This window comes from Polistes dominula, unplaced genomic scaffold (genome assembly GCF_049000335.1).
Source record: "Polistes dominula isolate Pdom_NZ unplaced genomic scaffold, Pdom_raw_medaka contig_73, whole genome shotgun sequence".
In the NCBI taxonomy this organism is placed as follows: domain Eukaryota; kingdom Metazoa; phylum Arthropoda; class Insecta; order Hymenoptera; family Vespidae; genus Polistes; species Polistes dominula.
Window position 1 is genome coordinate 1,260,307 of NW_028300951.1, and position 17,724 is coordinate 1,278,030.

Below are 17,724 nucleotides of genomic sequence, written 5' to 3' on the forward strand. Positions count from 1 at the left end.
CAATCCTTATAGTTTTGTTTTGTACATCATTAGTATTGTTTTAATTCTTATCGTCGTCGTCATTCCTGTTATTACTCGATCGTTCTTTAGGTTATACACGTCATTTTGATTCTACATAATTTTAACTTCTTTTCTTTTTATATAAATATATATATATATATATATATATTCATAAACCAAAGTGACTATTTTTATATCCAACAAAAAAATAACCTTGATTTGTTAACATATTTTACCTTTGAAGAATAATTTCCACCCATAATATGTTTATTTCTTTATTTGTGAATTTCTGCAACATTGTTTTTTAATTTTTTTATATTTTTTGTCTTCTTCTTTTTTTTCCAGGCTTGCGGTGAACGACTGTGCACCCCAAACCTCGCGAGTCAGCTCGAATTTGCACAGCAGCAGTAGTATGGCAGTAAGCCGTGTTCCGAGCCCACCACCGCCGGAAGTGAACACCCCTGTTGCCGAGAATTGGTGTTACACACAGGTACGTACAACCAACACGCCCATTGTGTTTTAAACCGAAGCTGTACTGAACACACAGTGTCCGTTTCCAAGACGACCGACTAATCGACGACGATAGTATATGTCCCGTTCGTTCATTCTAGATTCCACTCTGTGTGTGTGTGAGGAGATCGTGTCTCTAACAAATACACACAATCAAACATAGAAAGAGAGAGAGAGAGAGAAAGGAAGATACAAATTGTATTTGTTTCATTTTTGTTTTTGTTTTTTTTTTTATAAATCCGATAAAATTCAAAAATTAGATAAAACCAATGTGAAACAAAGTTTGATAAATTTATTCAAGATTTGATATTTACAAGTAAATCTCTTAACGTAGAAATAAAATAATCCAGATTGCCGCCATCTTGTGCCATTTGATATTCTTTCTTAACTTATTTGAAAATATTAATTAATTCAAATTTATATTTGTAAATATATTTCTAAATAATAGAAATATAACGCAATATAATAATACGTGACAAGGGGTTTGTTTAGGTATGACGTTTGTAACATTATCGTTTGATAAATTAAGCTTGAAATCTTCCTTTCGAATAATCGTCCTTTCCAATTAAAAGAGGTTAACGAACAATATCATCCTCACGTCGTACGTACGTCATCAATTTTACGCGAGACACCGTTCGAGAATAACAACGTCGAAGAATCTAAAAGGGGGATATCTACTTTATCGACAGTCTGACTCTTCCATTGGCTTATCACTGTCCTAGGAATATAGATATATAATAAAGCGAACGGATGATGAAGGGAAACCACCACTCGATTCAAATATAGTTTAAAAAATCAAAAAAACTTTGAAGAGTAATCGTTTCAGATTCATTTTCTTCTTGTTTATCAACATTTAACGAACAATATTATGAAAATATTTGTGTAATAGTTAAACAATGAAAATCAAATTCATTGACTTGTCCTACGTATGATTGTTGTTATCGTTGTCGTCATCATCATTATCATCATCATCATCATCGTCATCTTCTCATCGTATAGCAATTTCTTCTTGGTTCGCGAAGAGAGTACGCGTTCCTGGCACTCTCGTTCTATTTTTACTGCTCGTCCCCTCACGATGTGAACGACCTGCAACTAGATATCTCGTTTCTGTCTCTCTCTCTCTCTCTCTCTCTCTCTCTCTTTCTCTATCTCTTTTCTCCTTTCCTCTCTCATTCGGATTCTTCGACCCGAACGAGGAAACGTTTGCTGAGTTCACCGTGAAAATTCGCCAACCACGGAACTAACTATCCAACTGAGGGTTGGAGGGGAGGGGTTACTCACGATACAAAAACCACCACCATTACCCATTTTCAACTTCCGCCATGTTGGATAGAATAAACTCGTCGAAATAAGTTCTTTTTTTTTTCTTCTTCATTTTTTATAAATAATTATAATAATAATATACTCCGTGTCGTTTAAAAATTGTATCAATTAAATTGTTTGAACAGTTGTTGTTGTTATTTCGGTATTCGCATGATTCCTAAGGAAAAAAAAACCCCCCTTTTCTTTTTTAACATTTGTTCATAAGAACATTAAATATGCACGCAACTTCTTTATCTCTACTTCCCCATCCAGTTAAGGTTCATCGTTCGAACGGGTATTCCGGGTTCAAGGCCGTTCAATGCGAAACGGTCACACGATTATATCATCGGCCAAAATTATTTTCTCTTCTGTCGTCGTCGTCGTCGTCGTTGCTTTTTTCAGCATTCATCATTCTCCTTCCTATAATCTGCGATCTTTAGAATTATCTTTTCCAACAAAACACAAATTTCAATTTAATTTAACTTGATACAACAATATTGTGTTTTTTTCATTTTAAATATTATTCAATTATTCGTCTAATGTATACAATTATCTAGAACAATGATTGTTTCTGCTATCGGTTAGATTTTATTCATGAAATATTCATTTGTTAATTTAGGAAAGAAGAAATAATCATTGTAATTAATTCACCAATCACTTTTTCTTTGTAAAATCCGCCATTATTTAATCATCGAGCCAATAAATAAATTAGAAAAAAGAAGTTTCATAGAACAATGATCATTAAAGGATTCAAAAGATCTTGAAGGATAGTTTAATTTTAAATCATATGTTAAAATAACCGAGCAATAAAAGAAAGAAAGAAAGAAAGAAAGAACTCAGACAGCATGTCCAAGAGAGGAGATCCTACCGGAAGTGAATAGAGAAGTTAGTTGGGTTGGTGGTGGTTGAACCCATGAACACATCAGCGGGGCAAGGCAAAACAACACGACACGTTAATATGGCACAACCAACAGTGGTACAGCACACACACACACACACACACACACACACACACACACACACACACACACTGTGTGTTGTGTGGTGTGTTCCCGTAAACGGGCACGGCTGATTCAAGGCCGATCGGCATCATGCCTGCCGAGCAGCAAGCAACGTGTGTGTTGTAGCGTCAGACCGAGCCTTCCTCGACGTTGTTGTTGGGTTGAACGACTTCATAGGCCGACGACCGATGATTCCCCCTTTTCTTCTTCCTTGTCTTCTTCTTATTCTTCTTGTCTCTTTCTCTTTCTGAACAACCCACCTGCTCTAACGCATACCGTATTTTAACGTCTCCTTATATATCACCAAAATGTATGGGAACCTAAGGACACCAAGATAACAATCGTTTTGAAACCTAACCTAACCTTTTCAAATGATTACAAACAATGATTTTATTATCTTACACTCCACGATTCATTTGTGGTTAACTTCAGTAATTCATTTCAATTTGCAAAAATACAAGTGAGAATGTACGAGCCAATATATTGGTCCTCTAACGAGTCATCATTGTATTTTATATCTTTAGCATAATCTAAAAGAAAGGATATTAAAAGAAGTTTGCAAGAATTGTTGGTTAGTTGTTCACGTTACTTATCGTTACCATGTGTTGATTAATTGTACTTATCTTTATTAGATTTTTCTTGAAATTACGAAATAACAAGTAGTATGCATGCAATAATGAAACTTGGAGAAAAAAAAATCCCCTTTAAATTTCGATTAAAACTATGTTCGTATCATCATCGTATGCCAGCAATAGGAGAAGAACATGCGAGGTCAGCACTAAAGGAACTATCTAGAAAGATAGATTTGGCTCTGGGCTTAGTTTCGTTCGCCAAGGTCGTGCACACAAATGACGTCAGAGATCATTGACATCTGGGGGCTCGACCTCGTCTTCTTCTTCTTCTTCTTATTACTTATTCTTCTCCTACTCTTCTTCTTCTTCTTCTTCTTTTCCCTTAGGCGTTCCCTTTGCTTCGTCATCTTGTTGCCATGCATTTTTTCTTTTTCTTCTTTAATACATATCTCAAAAATGTACACATTTACCGTTTAAACAATTATACTTTTGTTACATTTTCGTTTTAAAGTACCATCATTGTATTTGAATTAAAAAAAAAAAAAAAAAATGGCGTCCGTTTATTCGTCGTTAATAAAGATCTCTTTCTTATCGACAATGAATGAAGATAATTTCTAAATAATTATTTTGTACGTTTAAATTATTTCGCACCTTATATTCTTTGGTTATGTTGGTTATTTGTTTGGTTGTTATATTGTTAATGTTGAAACCTAAAAATAATAATTGAAAAGAATTCATTTCTTTTGACGTTAATATTTAATAATTCATCTTTATCGTATAGTCGAACAAGCATTTTAGCAAAGATTGAAGTGACTATAAATGATACTCCTTATCAAATATTACGTAAGCAAAAAAAAAAGCCGAAATTCGATTGTTCGACCCTGACTTTTTATTCCTCAAGCCAACACGTGTAAATACTTGTAGTACTTCGTAGCTCACTCGAAGTCTCAAGGACAGTCTTGATATAGTTATATCCGTCCAGCTGTGTTCTGCTGCTGCTGCTGCTGTTCTGTGTACTTTGGGGGCCGCATATCTCACTTCTGTTATCTCCATTTTATCTTTTCTTCTGTCACGCCCCCTATCTGTTGTAACGTTTTACAGTTCCGTTAAATCTTCACGCGCCATATTTGAATATCAAATTCAAATAAGATTATTAATAATAATAATAAGCAGGATTGTATTTTAATAGTACACGTTTATCTGCGTTAATTTTGTTTATTTCTTTTTTTTTTTTTTTTTATTTCACGAACATATAGAAATTAGAGAATAATTAGATTAAGTTTAGATTCCACGAAATAGACTCTGACGTGGTGTCGCATTTGAAGGTCTTGTGTGCACAGGTGAAGGTGGTCAAATTCAGCTACATGTGGACGATAAATAACTTCAGCTTTTGCCGTGAAGAAATGGGAGAAGTACTCAAGTCGTCCACCTTCTCGGCGGGAGCCAACGACAAATTGAAATGGTAAGTGATATTTCTTGGATGAAAGAAGACAATCAATTAAAATTATTAAATCCTGAGATTTGACTTTAAATGATGAATTTTTTTGTAGGTGCCTAAGAGTAAACCCTAAGGGGCTGGACGAGGAGAGCAAAGACTACCTGTCCCTGTACCTCCTTCTTGTTTCCTGCAATAAATCAGAAGTCAGGGCAAAGTTCAAATTTTCTATTCTTAATGCCAAAAGGGAAGAAACCAAAGCAATGGGTATGTCCAACAAAATCATTTATATTTTTTTTTTCTAATCAAACTGATTAAATACGATTGTTGTTTAAATATTGTCAACAGTTTATCCAACAACAAAATTCCAACTGATTACAAGAGAGTAAAAAAAAAAAAAAGAAGAACTTTGTAAAAGAAAAAAATATAATCCATTTTAATTTATACTTTCAGAGAGTCAACGAGCATACAGGTTCGTTCAGGGTAAAGATTGGGGCTTTAAAAAGTTCATTAGGAGAGATTTTCTATTGGACGAGGCCAATGGGCTTTTACCAGACGATAAACTCACGATATTCTGTGAGGTATATACCTTTGTATGTTAATTATCATATTTTTAACGAATTATGATTATTAAAAATAACATTAAACGATATTATTTATTATTATTATTTTAGGTCAGTGTAGTGGCAGACAGCGTTAACATTTCCGGTCAAAGTAACACGATACAGTTCAAAGTACCGGACTGTCGACTACCTGACGATCTTGGTCTTTTATTTGAGAACCAAAAATTCAGCGACGTTACGCTGACTGTTTGCGGAAGGGAATTCCAGGCGCACAAAGCCATTCTCGCTGGTGAGTTTACAAAAATAAAATATAGAAAAAAGACAACACATCCATTCTCCATAGAAGAGGAAGAAGGAAGACAAGAAAAAAATCATTGATCAACCAATAAACCAAATAAATGATTTCAAAGTGTCGAATGTATAGAGTTTGTCAATGTGTCAAGTTTTAATAATTGATTAACTTGACCGTAGGAAAACAGGATGGTGAATCATTGATGAACTATACCGTAGAGACACGACACGTTTCAGATCGTTCAATTGTTTTACTTATAGATAGGTTGTGTGTGAGATGAATCATTGATAAAATATATTCCATAGACACTTTTGTCAATTATTCAATCGTTGTATTGATAGAAACCAGGAGACATCAATCTTTCACCTATTTCATAAAATATGTTCTACACCGAAGTGTTAGAAAATTGTTATTTATTTATTTATTTATTTTCTTCTTCTTGTGCAGCACGAAGTCCTGTATTTTCGGCGATGTTCGAACACGAGATGGAAGAGAGAAAACAAAATCGTGTTGACATAACGGACGTTGAACAAGAAGTATTGCGAGAGATGTTACGATTTATATACACCGGTAAAGCATCGAATCTTGAAAAAATGGCGGACGATCTCTTAGCAGCCGCTGATAAGTATGCATTGGAAAGGCTAAAAGTAATGTGCGAGGAAGCACTCTGTGGGAGTTTAGCAATTGACAATGCTGCTGACATTCTCATACTCGCTGATCTTCATAGTGCTGATCAACTTAAAGCCCAAGCCATAGATTTCATTAATACGTAAGTTATCTTTTAATCTTTTTAAAAATACATTTGTGTGTACACAGAAATAGATAAACACATTTTCTCAGTATAATTTGTCTTAGGAATCATCAACGTTATGAATTTAGCAATAAAAATATTATTATAAGAATTGTTTGATGATATTATAATATAAAGGATGATTTGATTAATTGGATTAATTTTTGAAAATTGTTTAGACACGCGACAGACGTGATGGATACGTCGGGATTTAAGTCAATGGTAAATTCCCATCCGCATCTGATAGCCGAAGCCTTCCGTGCGTTAGCAACTCAACAAATTCCACCTATCGGACCACCAAGGAAACGAGTTAAACAGAGCTGAAAGCAATCACCCCTTACTCCGGGTACAACATCGACTTCGCCCCCACCACTTCTACATCCTTCATGACTTTTGTGTACAGTGATGATAACGAAGTAGTGCGCTAAATAAATGTTTCCTAGTGTGCGGCAGCTCTAACTACTCTAATTGGTCCAACTTTATGACGCGATTATATAATGCAACAAAATCTACACATACATATGCAAACACACATAAAAAAGAAGAAGAAGAAGAAGAGGAAGTAAAAAAGAAACTTCAAACAATATCATCATACCCCCCACACACATACACAAATACACGTACATATATTAACATATATTCGTTGTGTGAGAAGAGAAAAAAAAAATAAAAAAAAATAAAAATTGCCGCCGTCATCGTCGTCATCATCGTCGTCGTCTTCGTCGTCTCTTAGAAAAAGAGAGAGGAGGATGTGTTTGAAGGAATGGTGGACGGAGAGGGAAGGAGGAAGGAAGGAAGGAAGGGAGGGAGGGAGGAGGTTTTATCGTCTTACGCTCATTCATTCTGAATTTTGGTGTCAGTGATAATAGTGTGCGTGTGCCGCGTCTTCTTCTTCTTCTTCTTCTTCTTCTACTTCTTCTACTTCTTGTTAGAAAGACAGTGATTAATTAAACAAATAAAATAAAGTTTAAATGTACTTCTCTTTATTGGACGATGATGAACGTAAGAAAAAAAAAATAATAAATAAATAAATAAACAAATAGAACTTTGAGATAGGCGACGATGAAGTTATTTGAAAATGAACCAAGTGAGGGGATGAGAGAAGAAAAAAAAGCAAGAGGATTATATGTCGAAGGATTATTTTGCAAGAATCTTTCTTCCCTGTCAACAACAACCAATCAACATCATCATCATCATCATCATCATCATCGTTGTCATCATATTGTGTCGTCATCGTAATCGTCATAGTAAATGTTCCGGTTTTTTTCTACCGTGCATTTCGATTATGCGATGAACGGTGTATTCTCACGAACGAAAAGCCAATTACTATTACTACTACACTACTACTACTACTACTACTATAACTATTACTACTATTGCTATTACTACTACTACACTACTCTACTACTCCTACTACTACTATTTACTACTACTATTACTTTTACTACCTTCTTCAGTTTCTAAAACAAAATGTGGACGTTGTTTTAAATATACGACGATGATGATTTAAAACAAAACAAAAAACACAAACAAGAGTAAAATCCGTAGGCACGAATGTGTTGTTGCGAAACAAATATTTCGAACGATTCACAATTCTTCTTCTCGCCATTGGTTTTACAACTCTCTCTCTCTCTCTCTTTTTCTTTTTGTTTGTAAAACTTTTATCGATAATTTTGCTTTTTCTATCCCGTCTGAAAGAAAAAGAGAGAAAAAAGGGAGGGGGAGTAGAAGAGACAAATGAAAAGATACAAAATTGCAGTCAGATAGAATGAAGGATACAAAGAATGTAAGAATGTTGTAAGAGATTTGAATGAATGGATAGGACATGTTGAATAAATGGGAATATGAGTGACATGAATGAGTGGGAAGAACACGAAATTAAATAAATAAGAAAGAATGAATGAATGAATGAATGAATGAATGAAAGAAAGAATGATTCTCTCAGATTGAAAGAAACAATAAACGAAAGGTAAATGAACCATAAAAAAAAAGGAAAGAAATGTAAAGTAAAGTGAAAGATAAAATTTCATAGAAAAGCACCATCAACTATCAATAAACCCCCAAAAAATTAAACATAGCTACAAACAAAATACAGTTGTTGACTGTTATTCTAAAAAAATATTGAAATCCTATACCCGCGCTGAAGAAGAAGAATTGTAATAGACGTTTGCGACCACCATAAACCACTACCATTACCATTACCAACACCATCATCACAATACTTCCTCTCTCCAAGAAAACAAAAAAAAACAAAAACAAAAAAAGTAATTTTTATTCCACAAAATAATATTTTTCTTCAAATCATTTTTATTATATTTCCAACTTTCTTTTCTCACTATAAACGGATCAAAATAAAATGCTCCACCCATACCCCATCCCCCACAACACCCTCTGCCTGCGCCTACCTGTCCAATTTATAGTTTATTATTATTATTATTATTATTATATATATATTTTTTTTTATTAGTTTAATACGTTAAACGACGAAGAATAAGAAAAAAAAAAAGAATGATAAGACGGAAGGATGGAAAGGAAAGTTTTTAAGGGTTGTTCATTGGAAAATTCTCTTCCACATTAATGGCGAAATGATTCTAGTTAGCGTTTTTTTATGATCTCTTTCTCTTTAAAACACATACGATTACATTATTATTATTATTATTATTATTATTATTATTATTATTATTATTAATAATAATATGCGGTTACACTACTATGATTACTATTAATGCTACGCAATCTGTGCTGTATCAACCCTCGCCCCTCCCCCTCCGCCCACCCACCCTCCCACACTCCATTCCTTACTTGTAATTATTTTTCTTTCATTTCCTATCTTATTTGATTTCTTATATTTTTATATAAGCATTGATGTGAATGCTCTTCTTTGGTAAGAAGATAATCCTTGGATAAAAGATGGAATTCATCTTTTTTTTTTTTTTTACCCTTTTTTCTTTTCTTTTCTTTTTGAAGTGGGGTGAAGGTGGGTGTAAGGGATGAAATGTTGTTCATCGTTTTATTTGCTATTTTTTTTTTTTCTATCTTTCTTGGTTTTGTTCTAATTTTTTTATTCTTTTTATCTGTCTGTCTGTCTGTCTGTGTCTGTTCTGTGTTTTTCGTTTCTTCTGTTCATTTTTTTTTTCTTCTTTCCCCCTCTCCACTTGTTTTCCCCCACCATTGTGGTTTTCTTCTCCCTCTCCTAAATTGTTTTTCAAAACGATTAAGCACAGTTTGTTTTGTTTTCTCAAGTATTGCATAGTAGCTAATAAAGTGATAGATTTTTTTCATAATTATTATTAATTATTAATTATTATTATTATTATTATTATTATTATTATTATTATTATTATTATTATTGCTGTATTAAATTTAAGGTTGTCCATAATTTATCAAAGTCCTATGTTGATTATTATTATAAATTGAAAAAAAAAAGAAAAAAAAAGGAAAAACCACAACTAATAACAAATGTCTATATCGTGCATGTTTCCAAGAATTATACGTGTATTAATTAATTAATTAATTAATTAATTAATTTAAAAAAAATCAATGAGAGAATGACAGAAGAATTTTATTAGATATCATTAATATAATTATTATTATTATTATTATTATTATTATTATTATTAAACGAAAAGAAGAGAGAGGTGTGTGGTTAAAGTAAAAAAAAAAAAAAAAAAAAAAAAGGAAACGAAACAAAATGATAAACGAAGAAAAATTTGAACATTGTATAAAATAAAAATTTAGTCAATTATAAATATCAAAAATTATTCACTTGTTTTCTCTCTCTCTCTCTCTCTCTCTCTCTCTCTCTCTCTCTCTCTCTCTCTCTAATAAATTATTTTTTATTATTATTGTTATTGTTATTATCATCATGTGGAATATTACAAAAAATTATGCGGTTTCGAAATAAACGATGTAAAATTAGTCCTCCTCTTTTCCGATTGGTTTTATTCTTTTTGGGACGGCAGAGGGGTGGGGGGAGGAGGAGGAGGAGGAGGAGGATGATAGAAACCGAAAGATAATACGTGAATCAATCAAGATACGAATTTTCAACAATTTGTTACAATTTCATTTTGTAAATTAACATGAAAATAAAAAAAGTCACACATGCAATAATTGTATGTGTGTTGTGTGTGTGTGTGTGTGTGTGTGTGGTTCAATTGAAGTTACATAATTGTGTCATTGAATTTTGTACAAATATGAACAAAAAAAAAAAAAATAAACAAGAAAAAAAATAATAATTCTCAACGATGATTAATTTATGTTAAATTAAATTAACACGTCACGTTTTGTTATTTATATAAACAAAATGATAAATTGAAACAAACAAAGAAAGAAAGAAAGAAAGAAAGAAAGAAAGAAAGAAAGAATTATGGGCAACCAATTTTTTGAAAATAAAATTAACAAAAATATCATCATCGTGTTTAGAGGTTAAACTGTGTAATGGCTAACCGATCCTCCGATTTTAGTTTAATTAATCGTCTCAATCATATTTTTTCATTATTTAATATAATACATACTATTTATGTATATAAATATGTATTTACAATTAACATTTAAAAAAAAAAAAAAAAAAACACAAAAAAAGTAATGCGAGGATGATTAATGCCATACATGTTCTGTGATAAGACCACTTGTAATTACTGCAATTGTTTATCATTGCTTCTCTCATCCATCCCCCTCACCCACCCCCTCGTTCTTTTTTTTTAGAAACAAAGCAAAAAAAAAAAAGAACAAAAATAAAAAATGAAAATGAAAACCTCTCTCTCTCTCTCTCTCTCTCTCTCTCTCTCTCTTCGATTAAAATGATGATGTGATGATGATGATGATGATGATGATGACGATGATGATGATGATGATGATTATTTGGCAGCCAGTGGAGAAATAATAATAATAAGAATAACAACAACAACACAATAATACAATACAATTTGTTAAGTGAAATCAATAATCATTATTATAATTATTATATAATCCGGGCAGTCCCAAATTTAGCATAAATAATCATCTCGAAAAGAATAAAAAAGAATAAAAAAAAAAACAAAGTTTAACCAGTTAAGAGTGTGGCGATGAATCTGTGCGCAGAGTGCACTCTGGTGTGTGTCGCGATAATCAAGCGATGACGGATATAGTCGTCAAACACAGAGAGTAAGTAAGTGGTTGCGCTGTTAAAAAATATTGAGAATAGTCAAAAAGACGACTTTTTGACTTTGTTTTAGAAAAAAAAATGAACAATTTTGTTAGTAACGTGAAACACACAATTTCTTAATATGAACATAATATATTTATAAATAATAAACGGAAAAAATTATAGAAAAAAAAAACAAAACAAAAAACAAACGAATATTTATCAAAATTAAAAATTTATTCTTGACTTTTTGTTTTTTTGTTTTTTTCTTTTTCACGCCTAAACATTTGAAACATATTCAAATTTACGGAATATAATTGAATTTTTCGTTACTCAAAATTACAATTGAAACATCAAATAAATTTGAACAAACTTTTTTACGCATGACGAATATAATCGTCAAACACGTTTAACTGATTAAGAATATTTACATTTACGAATAAAAATGGACTTTTTCGTTAGTCAAAATTACAATTGAAACATGAAATAAATTGTAACAAACTTTATTACGCATGACGGATAATTATAGAAGAAGACGTCATTAAGACAAAATTTGATCACATCTCTCCGTCTGACGGATATAATCGTCAAACACGTTTAACTGGTTAATATAATTCTCTTTCGATTTTAAGCTTTTTACTGTACATATCTCTCTAAAAAAAAACTGTATTTTATAAGTGAAACACCCGAAGGAAAAAAAAAAAACAAGACTTTAACGAAACAAATAAAATATAAACAATAACAAATGAAAATTGACGCATGTTAATAAACATATGACACAACACACAACCAACAATAAATATACACTTTTATTGTACCGATAAAAATGAAACAAAACAGAAATATCATTCGTAATTTATTATTATTATTATTATTATTATTATTATTATTGTTATATTTTACAGACTGTGTGCTAAACTCTCATGTTCCTTGAAAGAAAGAAAACAAAACAAAACAAAACATAACAAAAAAAAAGAGTAAAAAAAAGATGACAAAAAATGACTCAAAAAAAAAAAAACAAAAAAACAAAAACAAAAAATCTAGCGCATGCGTGAGTGGACGCTTTTTAAATTTAAAATAAAATTAAAAATAAGCGAGAGAAAAAGAAATATAATAATAGTAGACCAACAGAAATTAAATAAATAAATAAATTATGTCGGGAAAGAATTTATTATTATTATTATTATTATTATTATTATTATTATTATTATTATTATTAGATAGGAATTTAGGAGAACGGCACGAAACAAATTTACTTTTTGTTCTTTTCATCCCGATATATCTTTTAACACATTTATATAAATAAATAAATAAATAAATAAATATAAATATATATGTGTGTGTATGTGTGCGTGTGTGTGATATGCGTTAATTTAAAACGAAGGAATTAAAATATATATATATATATATATATATATATATATATATATATAAAAGTTGCACACATGATGTTTTAAATGGCATAGACATTTTTTTAGAAAAAAAAAAAAAAAAAAAACAAATAAACAAACAAACAAAATGAAAAAAAATCTTGCCGGAAGTGAAGAAAAAAGAAAAATAAACATAGTTAAGAGACTTTTTCCACAATTTTTTACACACGATCGTTCTTTAACGAGAGATAAGAACAATTAGTAGATTGATAAGACTATTAATTAACAAATAAAAAAAAAAAATAAAAACAATGATAAGAAAACGAAAAAAAGAGAGAGAGAGAGAGAGAGATTTTTGAGGGGCCCCTTTTTGATTTTGGCCGGGGCCTCCGTGTCGCCCAACCTGCGTTTCTCGTCTGTCCTCTTCTGTGTCACACACTCACACTCATATACACAAAACACTTTTTAGAGAGAGAGAGAGACAAGAAACACAATTTTGTCACGTCCTTTGAAAAGAGAGAGAAAAAAAACACAAAAGAAAAACTGTATAAACTAATAATAATAATAATAATAATAATAATAATCAATCTTTGGGACTGTACGGCGGAGACATATTTACACTTTATACACCTACGTGAAACTTGTGAACGTTTAATGTTAACTTTAATTCTTCTTCTTCTTCTTATTATTATTATTATTAATTATTATTATTAATTATATTATTATATATAATTATTATTAATTAATCTGATTTTAATTTTTTTCTTTCTTTTTTTCTTTATCCCTTTCTAAAAAGGGAGGGGGATGATAATGATGATGATGATGATGATGATGATGTGAGTTTTATTATCAAATACTGTGTATGACATTATAAGAAAGAAAGAAAGAAAAAACTAAACTAACATAAGAAAAAAAAAAGAAAAACCAGTTTATAAGTAGATTAATAAAAATGGAATGATCATTTTTATTTCGTTTTTTTTTTTTTTTTGTTCTTCTGATAAAATCAATTCGCAATAAGATTTAATTCTATGAGCGTACGACTGCATAATTTGATATAAATGATAAGTACAATTTAAGAGACAAGTGTTACCTCATCATGGAATTCAGCACATTCGTGTCACAACTTTTTAAAGTGATATAAACAATACAACAACAAGAATAACAACAACAAAAATACCACTGTGCGTATTACTATTGTGTGTGGGTACATCATAACACATACACACAATATATATATATATATATATATATTATACACTTCCATTGTATGTTGCATTTAAAAATTCAAAGAGACTTTTATAACATGAATGGTCCAACCAACCAATCAATCAATCAATTAACAAACAAACAAACAAACAAAACAAAACAAACCCCCCTCCAGTGGTAATAATCGTTTTTAGTGCACGAGTGCTGTTCATCAAACCCAATCTTCATACAAGACATTTATTCATTTTATTTCCATTTAATTTTAAGTCATTGCACCACCCCCTCTACCCCCCACATCAAATAAATGACATTTTCATGATATAATATAAATCATGTGAATTTTTTATGCCTGAGTTTTTTCATTACCCTTGACAACAACAACAACAACAACAACAATAATAACATTCCCTAGTAACACAAAATATTGAATATATATTTGTATGTAATTTAATATATATAATATATATATGTGTGTGTGTGTATTTAATATTAAAAAAATATATTGAATCTTTTTTTTTTTAATATTAAACACACATCTGTGCAATATTTTTCAATATTTTGTCTTACTAGGGTAGAGGGTCGGCAACCTGCGGCTCGCGAGCCACATGCAACAACTCCTTGAATGTGAAACTGCAGCTCTTTTTAATTAAAAGAGTGTTTAGTAACAAAAAACAAAAAAAATAACATTAAAAAATTGTTCTGAATCGATTAACAAGGATTATTAGTTACCGATGAATAAATAGATTAATTTTGTTGTTCTTTTATCAAAAAGTATTATTTATACGAGGAGTACTATTTATTGTTGACAAGAAGAACAAATTTGTTGGTGGCACTTAGAAAAAACATTGACATTTTGTCAATTGTAATTTTGTCGGCTTTTCCGATTCAAAAGGTTGCCTTAGATCCTCCTGTAGTAGGGTTGCTATATTATTATAATTTTTGTTTGTTAATTTATCATTATAGTATTTATTATAGGTCCTTTATTGTTTCACATAATTTATGATTTTTGTGTATTTTTTTGTATTTCTTTAATTAAAATCATAAAATAAATTAATTTACATTATTATCTCGTGATAAAAGTAAAAATACGAAAAACAAAAACAAAAACAAAAAATTCAAATGGGCAATGACAAGAAAATCCATTTCTTCTTTGATAAGATTATTAATTGATATATCATCAGAATCGAACAACCAATTTTCACTTAAAATGGAAATTATTAAAATGATACCGAATATGTATTAATTATAGAGATGACAAATATTTCTTGGAAAACAAAACAAAACAAAAAATAATAAATAATAATAATAATAATAATAAAATTAATAAATAAAATTATTCCTAAGCGAATGAGAAACGTGCAAGTGGTGTGTGTGTGTGTTAGAAATTTTCTTATAGAGAAGAAGAAACAAACAAAAAAAACAAAAACAAAGAAAATATTTTATGCTAATAAACTTAATAATAAATGAAATGATTAAACACACACATACGTTCCGTAAATGCGTTTCAATTATATAAAAATCATTGGATAAACAAAATTATAATTCAAATGATAATTAGTTTGTTGTAACACAGATTATCATTTAAAGTGTATGTGTGAGAAGTAAAAGAGAGAGAGTGAGAGAGAAAGAATGAACGATTTTTGCTGTGCGTCTGTCAACGCATAAAGGTATGTTTGTGTTTATGTATAAATATATATGTATAAATCTATATATATATATATATATAATATAAAACTTATTATTAGATTATTAATATCTGATAGTCATATTATTAATTATTATCGGATAAAAATGAGAATAAAACTACTAAAAAAAAAAAAAAAAACAAGATAAAACTAATTTGACAATAAATGTTGCAGATATTCGCACGTATATCTTATGTATGTAAAAAATAAAATTATAGAAAGAAAGAGAGAGAGAGAGATAGAGTAAGAGTGAAAGTGAGAAAGATAAATTATCAAACGGGCAATTAAGTAAATAATATTATAATAATATAACATTATTAATAATAATAGTAATAATAATAATAATAATAATAATAATAATAATGTGTCGCATAGGTACAATGTATATTTTGTAAGTTATATTAATAAATATTAATTATTGAAAAAGTTCTCTCATAGAGTAATAATGTTCTATATTTAATATTTTACAATTTGTATTTAAGAAATTGTGATGAAATGTTTTTGCAAATTAGCACACTATTATTTAATCGTCAATTTGTTAATGTTATCAATGCTTCAACGACATCACCCCTGTGTTCTCTCAGCGTTTGTTCTGCTAAATGACGATTTATTTCCATTTCTTTCATCTGTAATAATTAAGTTAAATGGTAAATGATATTCTTCTTTTTTTTTTTTTTTTTCAATGTTTTATTTAATAGAATAATCAATGAGAAAAAAATGATGTTATGTAAAGTAGTTCAATGCAAAATTTGGCTTACAATTAGATCAACATCTTCCTTTTTGATGGAAACCTTTAGAAGTTCTTTCTCCTTTGCTTTCTTTTCAGCAGCTTCTTTGTTACGTCGATCACCAATTATACTGAGTGCCTGGGTTTAGAAATTTGTTTTTTTTTTTTGATTTTCTATTTAATGTTTTATACATTCAAACAAAAATACACTTTATATCTTTTTTCTTTTTCTTTTTTGTTTGAGGTTAGTTTTGTTGTTTTTGACTTGTAGATCACTTTGAAACAAACTTACTGTTCATAGGTGTATTTAAAGCAATGTATAAGATAGTACGAGATTAATTTGATATATTTATAAATGTTAATAAATTATTAAAGTAATCATAACAAATAAATAATAATAATAAAACACGTGGATGGAAAATATGATAATGGTTAGAATGTGTAACTTACGCATGAAAATCCATCGGACGATGATATTTCCTTTTCCTCCGCGTAATCGGTAACCCTTTCCAAATCTGCAGCACCGCTATCATATTTGGCAGCTTTTTTCTGTGACTTTTCTTGCTGTACCTCATCCGAATCTCCATTTACATCCTCATCCGCCATGTTTAATTTTTTTCACAGCATACTTTAAGTTTATTCAAAATAATGTTTCCTTTCACTACCGCGACATATTACACCATAAACAAAATATTTGATAGAATGAACATCTTGTAAGAAAAATTACTATCTAACTGTGTTATCGAGTGTCGGTAATACTAAACTTCTATTAGATAGACGGTCGGTAACTTCTACTTTACCACGAGTCGGTATTCTGTAGTAGCGCGCGCTAATTTTAAATTAAAATATATTTCATAATTAGAAATTACATTAAATAATTAAACAATAAACATTAAATAAATCTCAATTAAATGATAAAGTTAATTTTGCATTTTTATTTTTATATATAAGCAGCCATATTTGAAAAAAAATTTTTAATAGAAACAAATATAATTATTTTTTTTTTTTTTTAATGTATTTTTGTCAAAATGTATAATCGAATTGATTAATTTTAATAACATACAAATTTGAAATTTATATGTCAATATTATTATTATTATTAAAAATTCTTAGATAAACGAGAACTAATCTATCTATAAATGTGTGCGT

The 17,724-nt window shown here is 29.9% G+C and overlaps 2 protein-coding genes and 1 long non-coding RNA gene across 19 annotated transcripts in view; 1 reads left to right on the forward strand and 2 right to left on the reverse strand.

The window, feature by feature from the left end:
* Positions 1–14,136, forward strand: part of rdx (BTB/POZ and MATH domain-containing protein rdx) — a 95,767-nt gene extending 81,631 nt beyond the window's left edge. For 4 of the 7 annotated variants that reach the window (XM_089172107.1, XM_089172111.1, XM_089172110.1 and 1 more), the window contains 7 exons: positions 346–490; positions 4,711–4,847; positions 4,936–5,087; positions 5,274–5,413; positions 5,495–5,672; positions 6,123–6,444; positions 6,645–14,136. In XM_089172107.1, coding sequence (XP_089028233.1) covers positions 346–490; positions 4,711–4,847; positions 4,936–5,087; positions 5,274–5,413; positions 5,495–5,672; positions 6,123–6,444; positions 6,645–6,789 — 1,219 coding nt within the window. In that variant the 3' untranslated portion in view covers positions 6,790–14,136. The remainder of the gene's footprint in view (positions 1–345; positions 491–4,710; positions 4,848–4,935; positions 5,088–5,273; positions 5,414–5,494; positions 5,673–6,122; positions 6,445–6,644) is intronic. The other 3 variants (XM_089172108.1, XM_015327969.2, XM_015327970.2) reach the window with 3 other exon arrangements.
* On the reverse strand, positions 497–4,697 carry LOC107070100 (uncharacterized). Of its 11 annotated transcripts, none has more exons than XR_016176457.1 (4): positions 4,325–4,697; positions 4,037–4,095; positions 3,216–3,834; positions 497–3,133 (listed from the first exon to the last, which is right to left on the reverse strand). It is a non-coding gene; the product is annotated as an uncharacterized LOC107070100 (long non-coding RNA). The 11 variants fall into 11 exon arrangements; XR_016176458.1 differs by having other exon boundaries at positions 3,216–3,343; positions 4,313–4,697; XR_016176460.1 differs by having other exon boundaries at positions 3,216–3,343; positions 4,304–4,697.
* LOC107070109 (huntingtin-interacting protein K) lies at positions 10,248–17,421 on the reverse strand. Its single transcript, XM_015328006.2, has 3 exons — positions 17,026–17,421; positions 16,607–16,714; positions 10,248–16,474 (listed from the first exon to the last, which is right to left on the reverse strand). Exons 1-3 carry the CDS (start codon positions 17,179–17,181, stop codon positions 16,379–16,381), a joined length of 360 nt encoding a protein of 119 aa, XP_015183492.1. The 5' UTR covers positions 17,182–17,421; the 3' UTR covers positions 10,248–16,378.
* Positions 17,422–17,724: the final 303 nt, after the last annotated feature.

Excerpts from the sequence above, each read along its gene's own strand:
- LOC107070109 (XM_015328006.2), bottom strand. The coding sequence starts at position 17,181 with ATGGCGGATGAGGATGTAAATGGAGATTCGGATGAGGTACAGCAAGAA. Across the intron at positions 16,715-17,025 it reads CGTCCGATGGATTTTCATGC|GCACTCAGTATAATTGGTGA; the intron begins GTAAGTTACACA and ends TTCTAAACCCAG. Across the intron at positions 16,475-16,606 it reads AGGAAGATGTTGATCTAATT|ATGAAAGAAATGGAAATAAA; the intron begins GTAAGCCAAATT and ends TAATTATTACAG.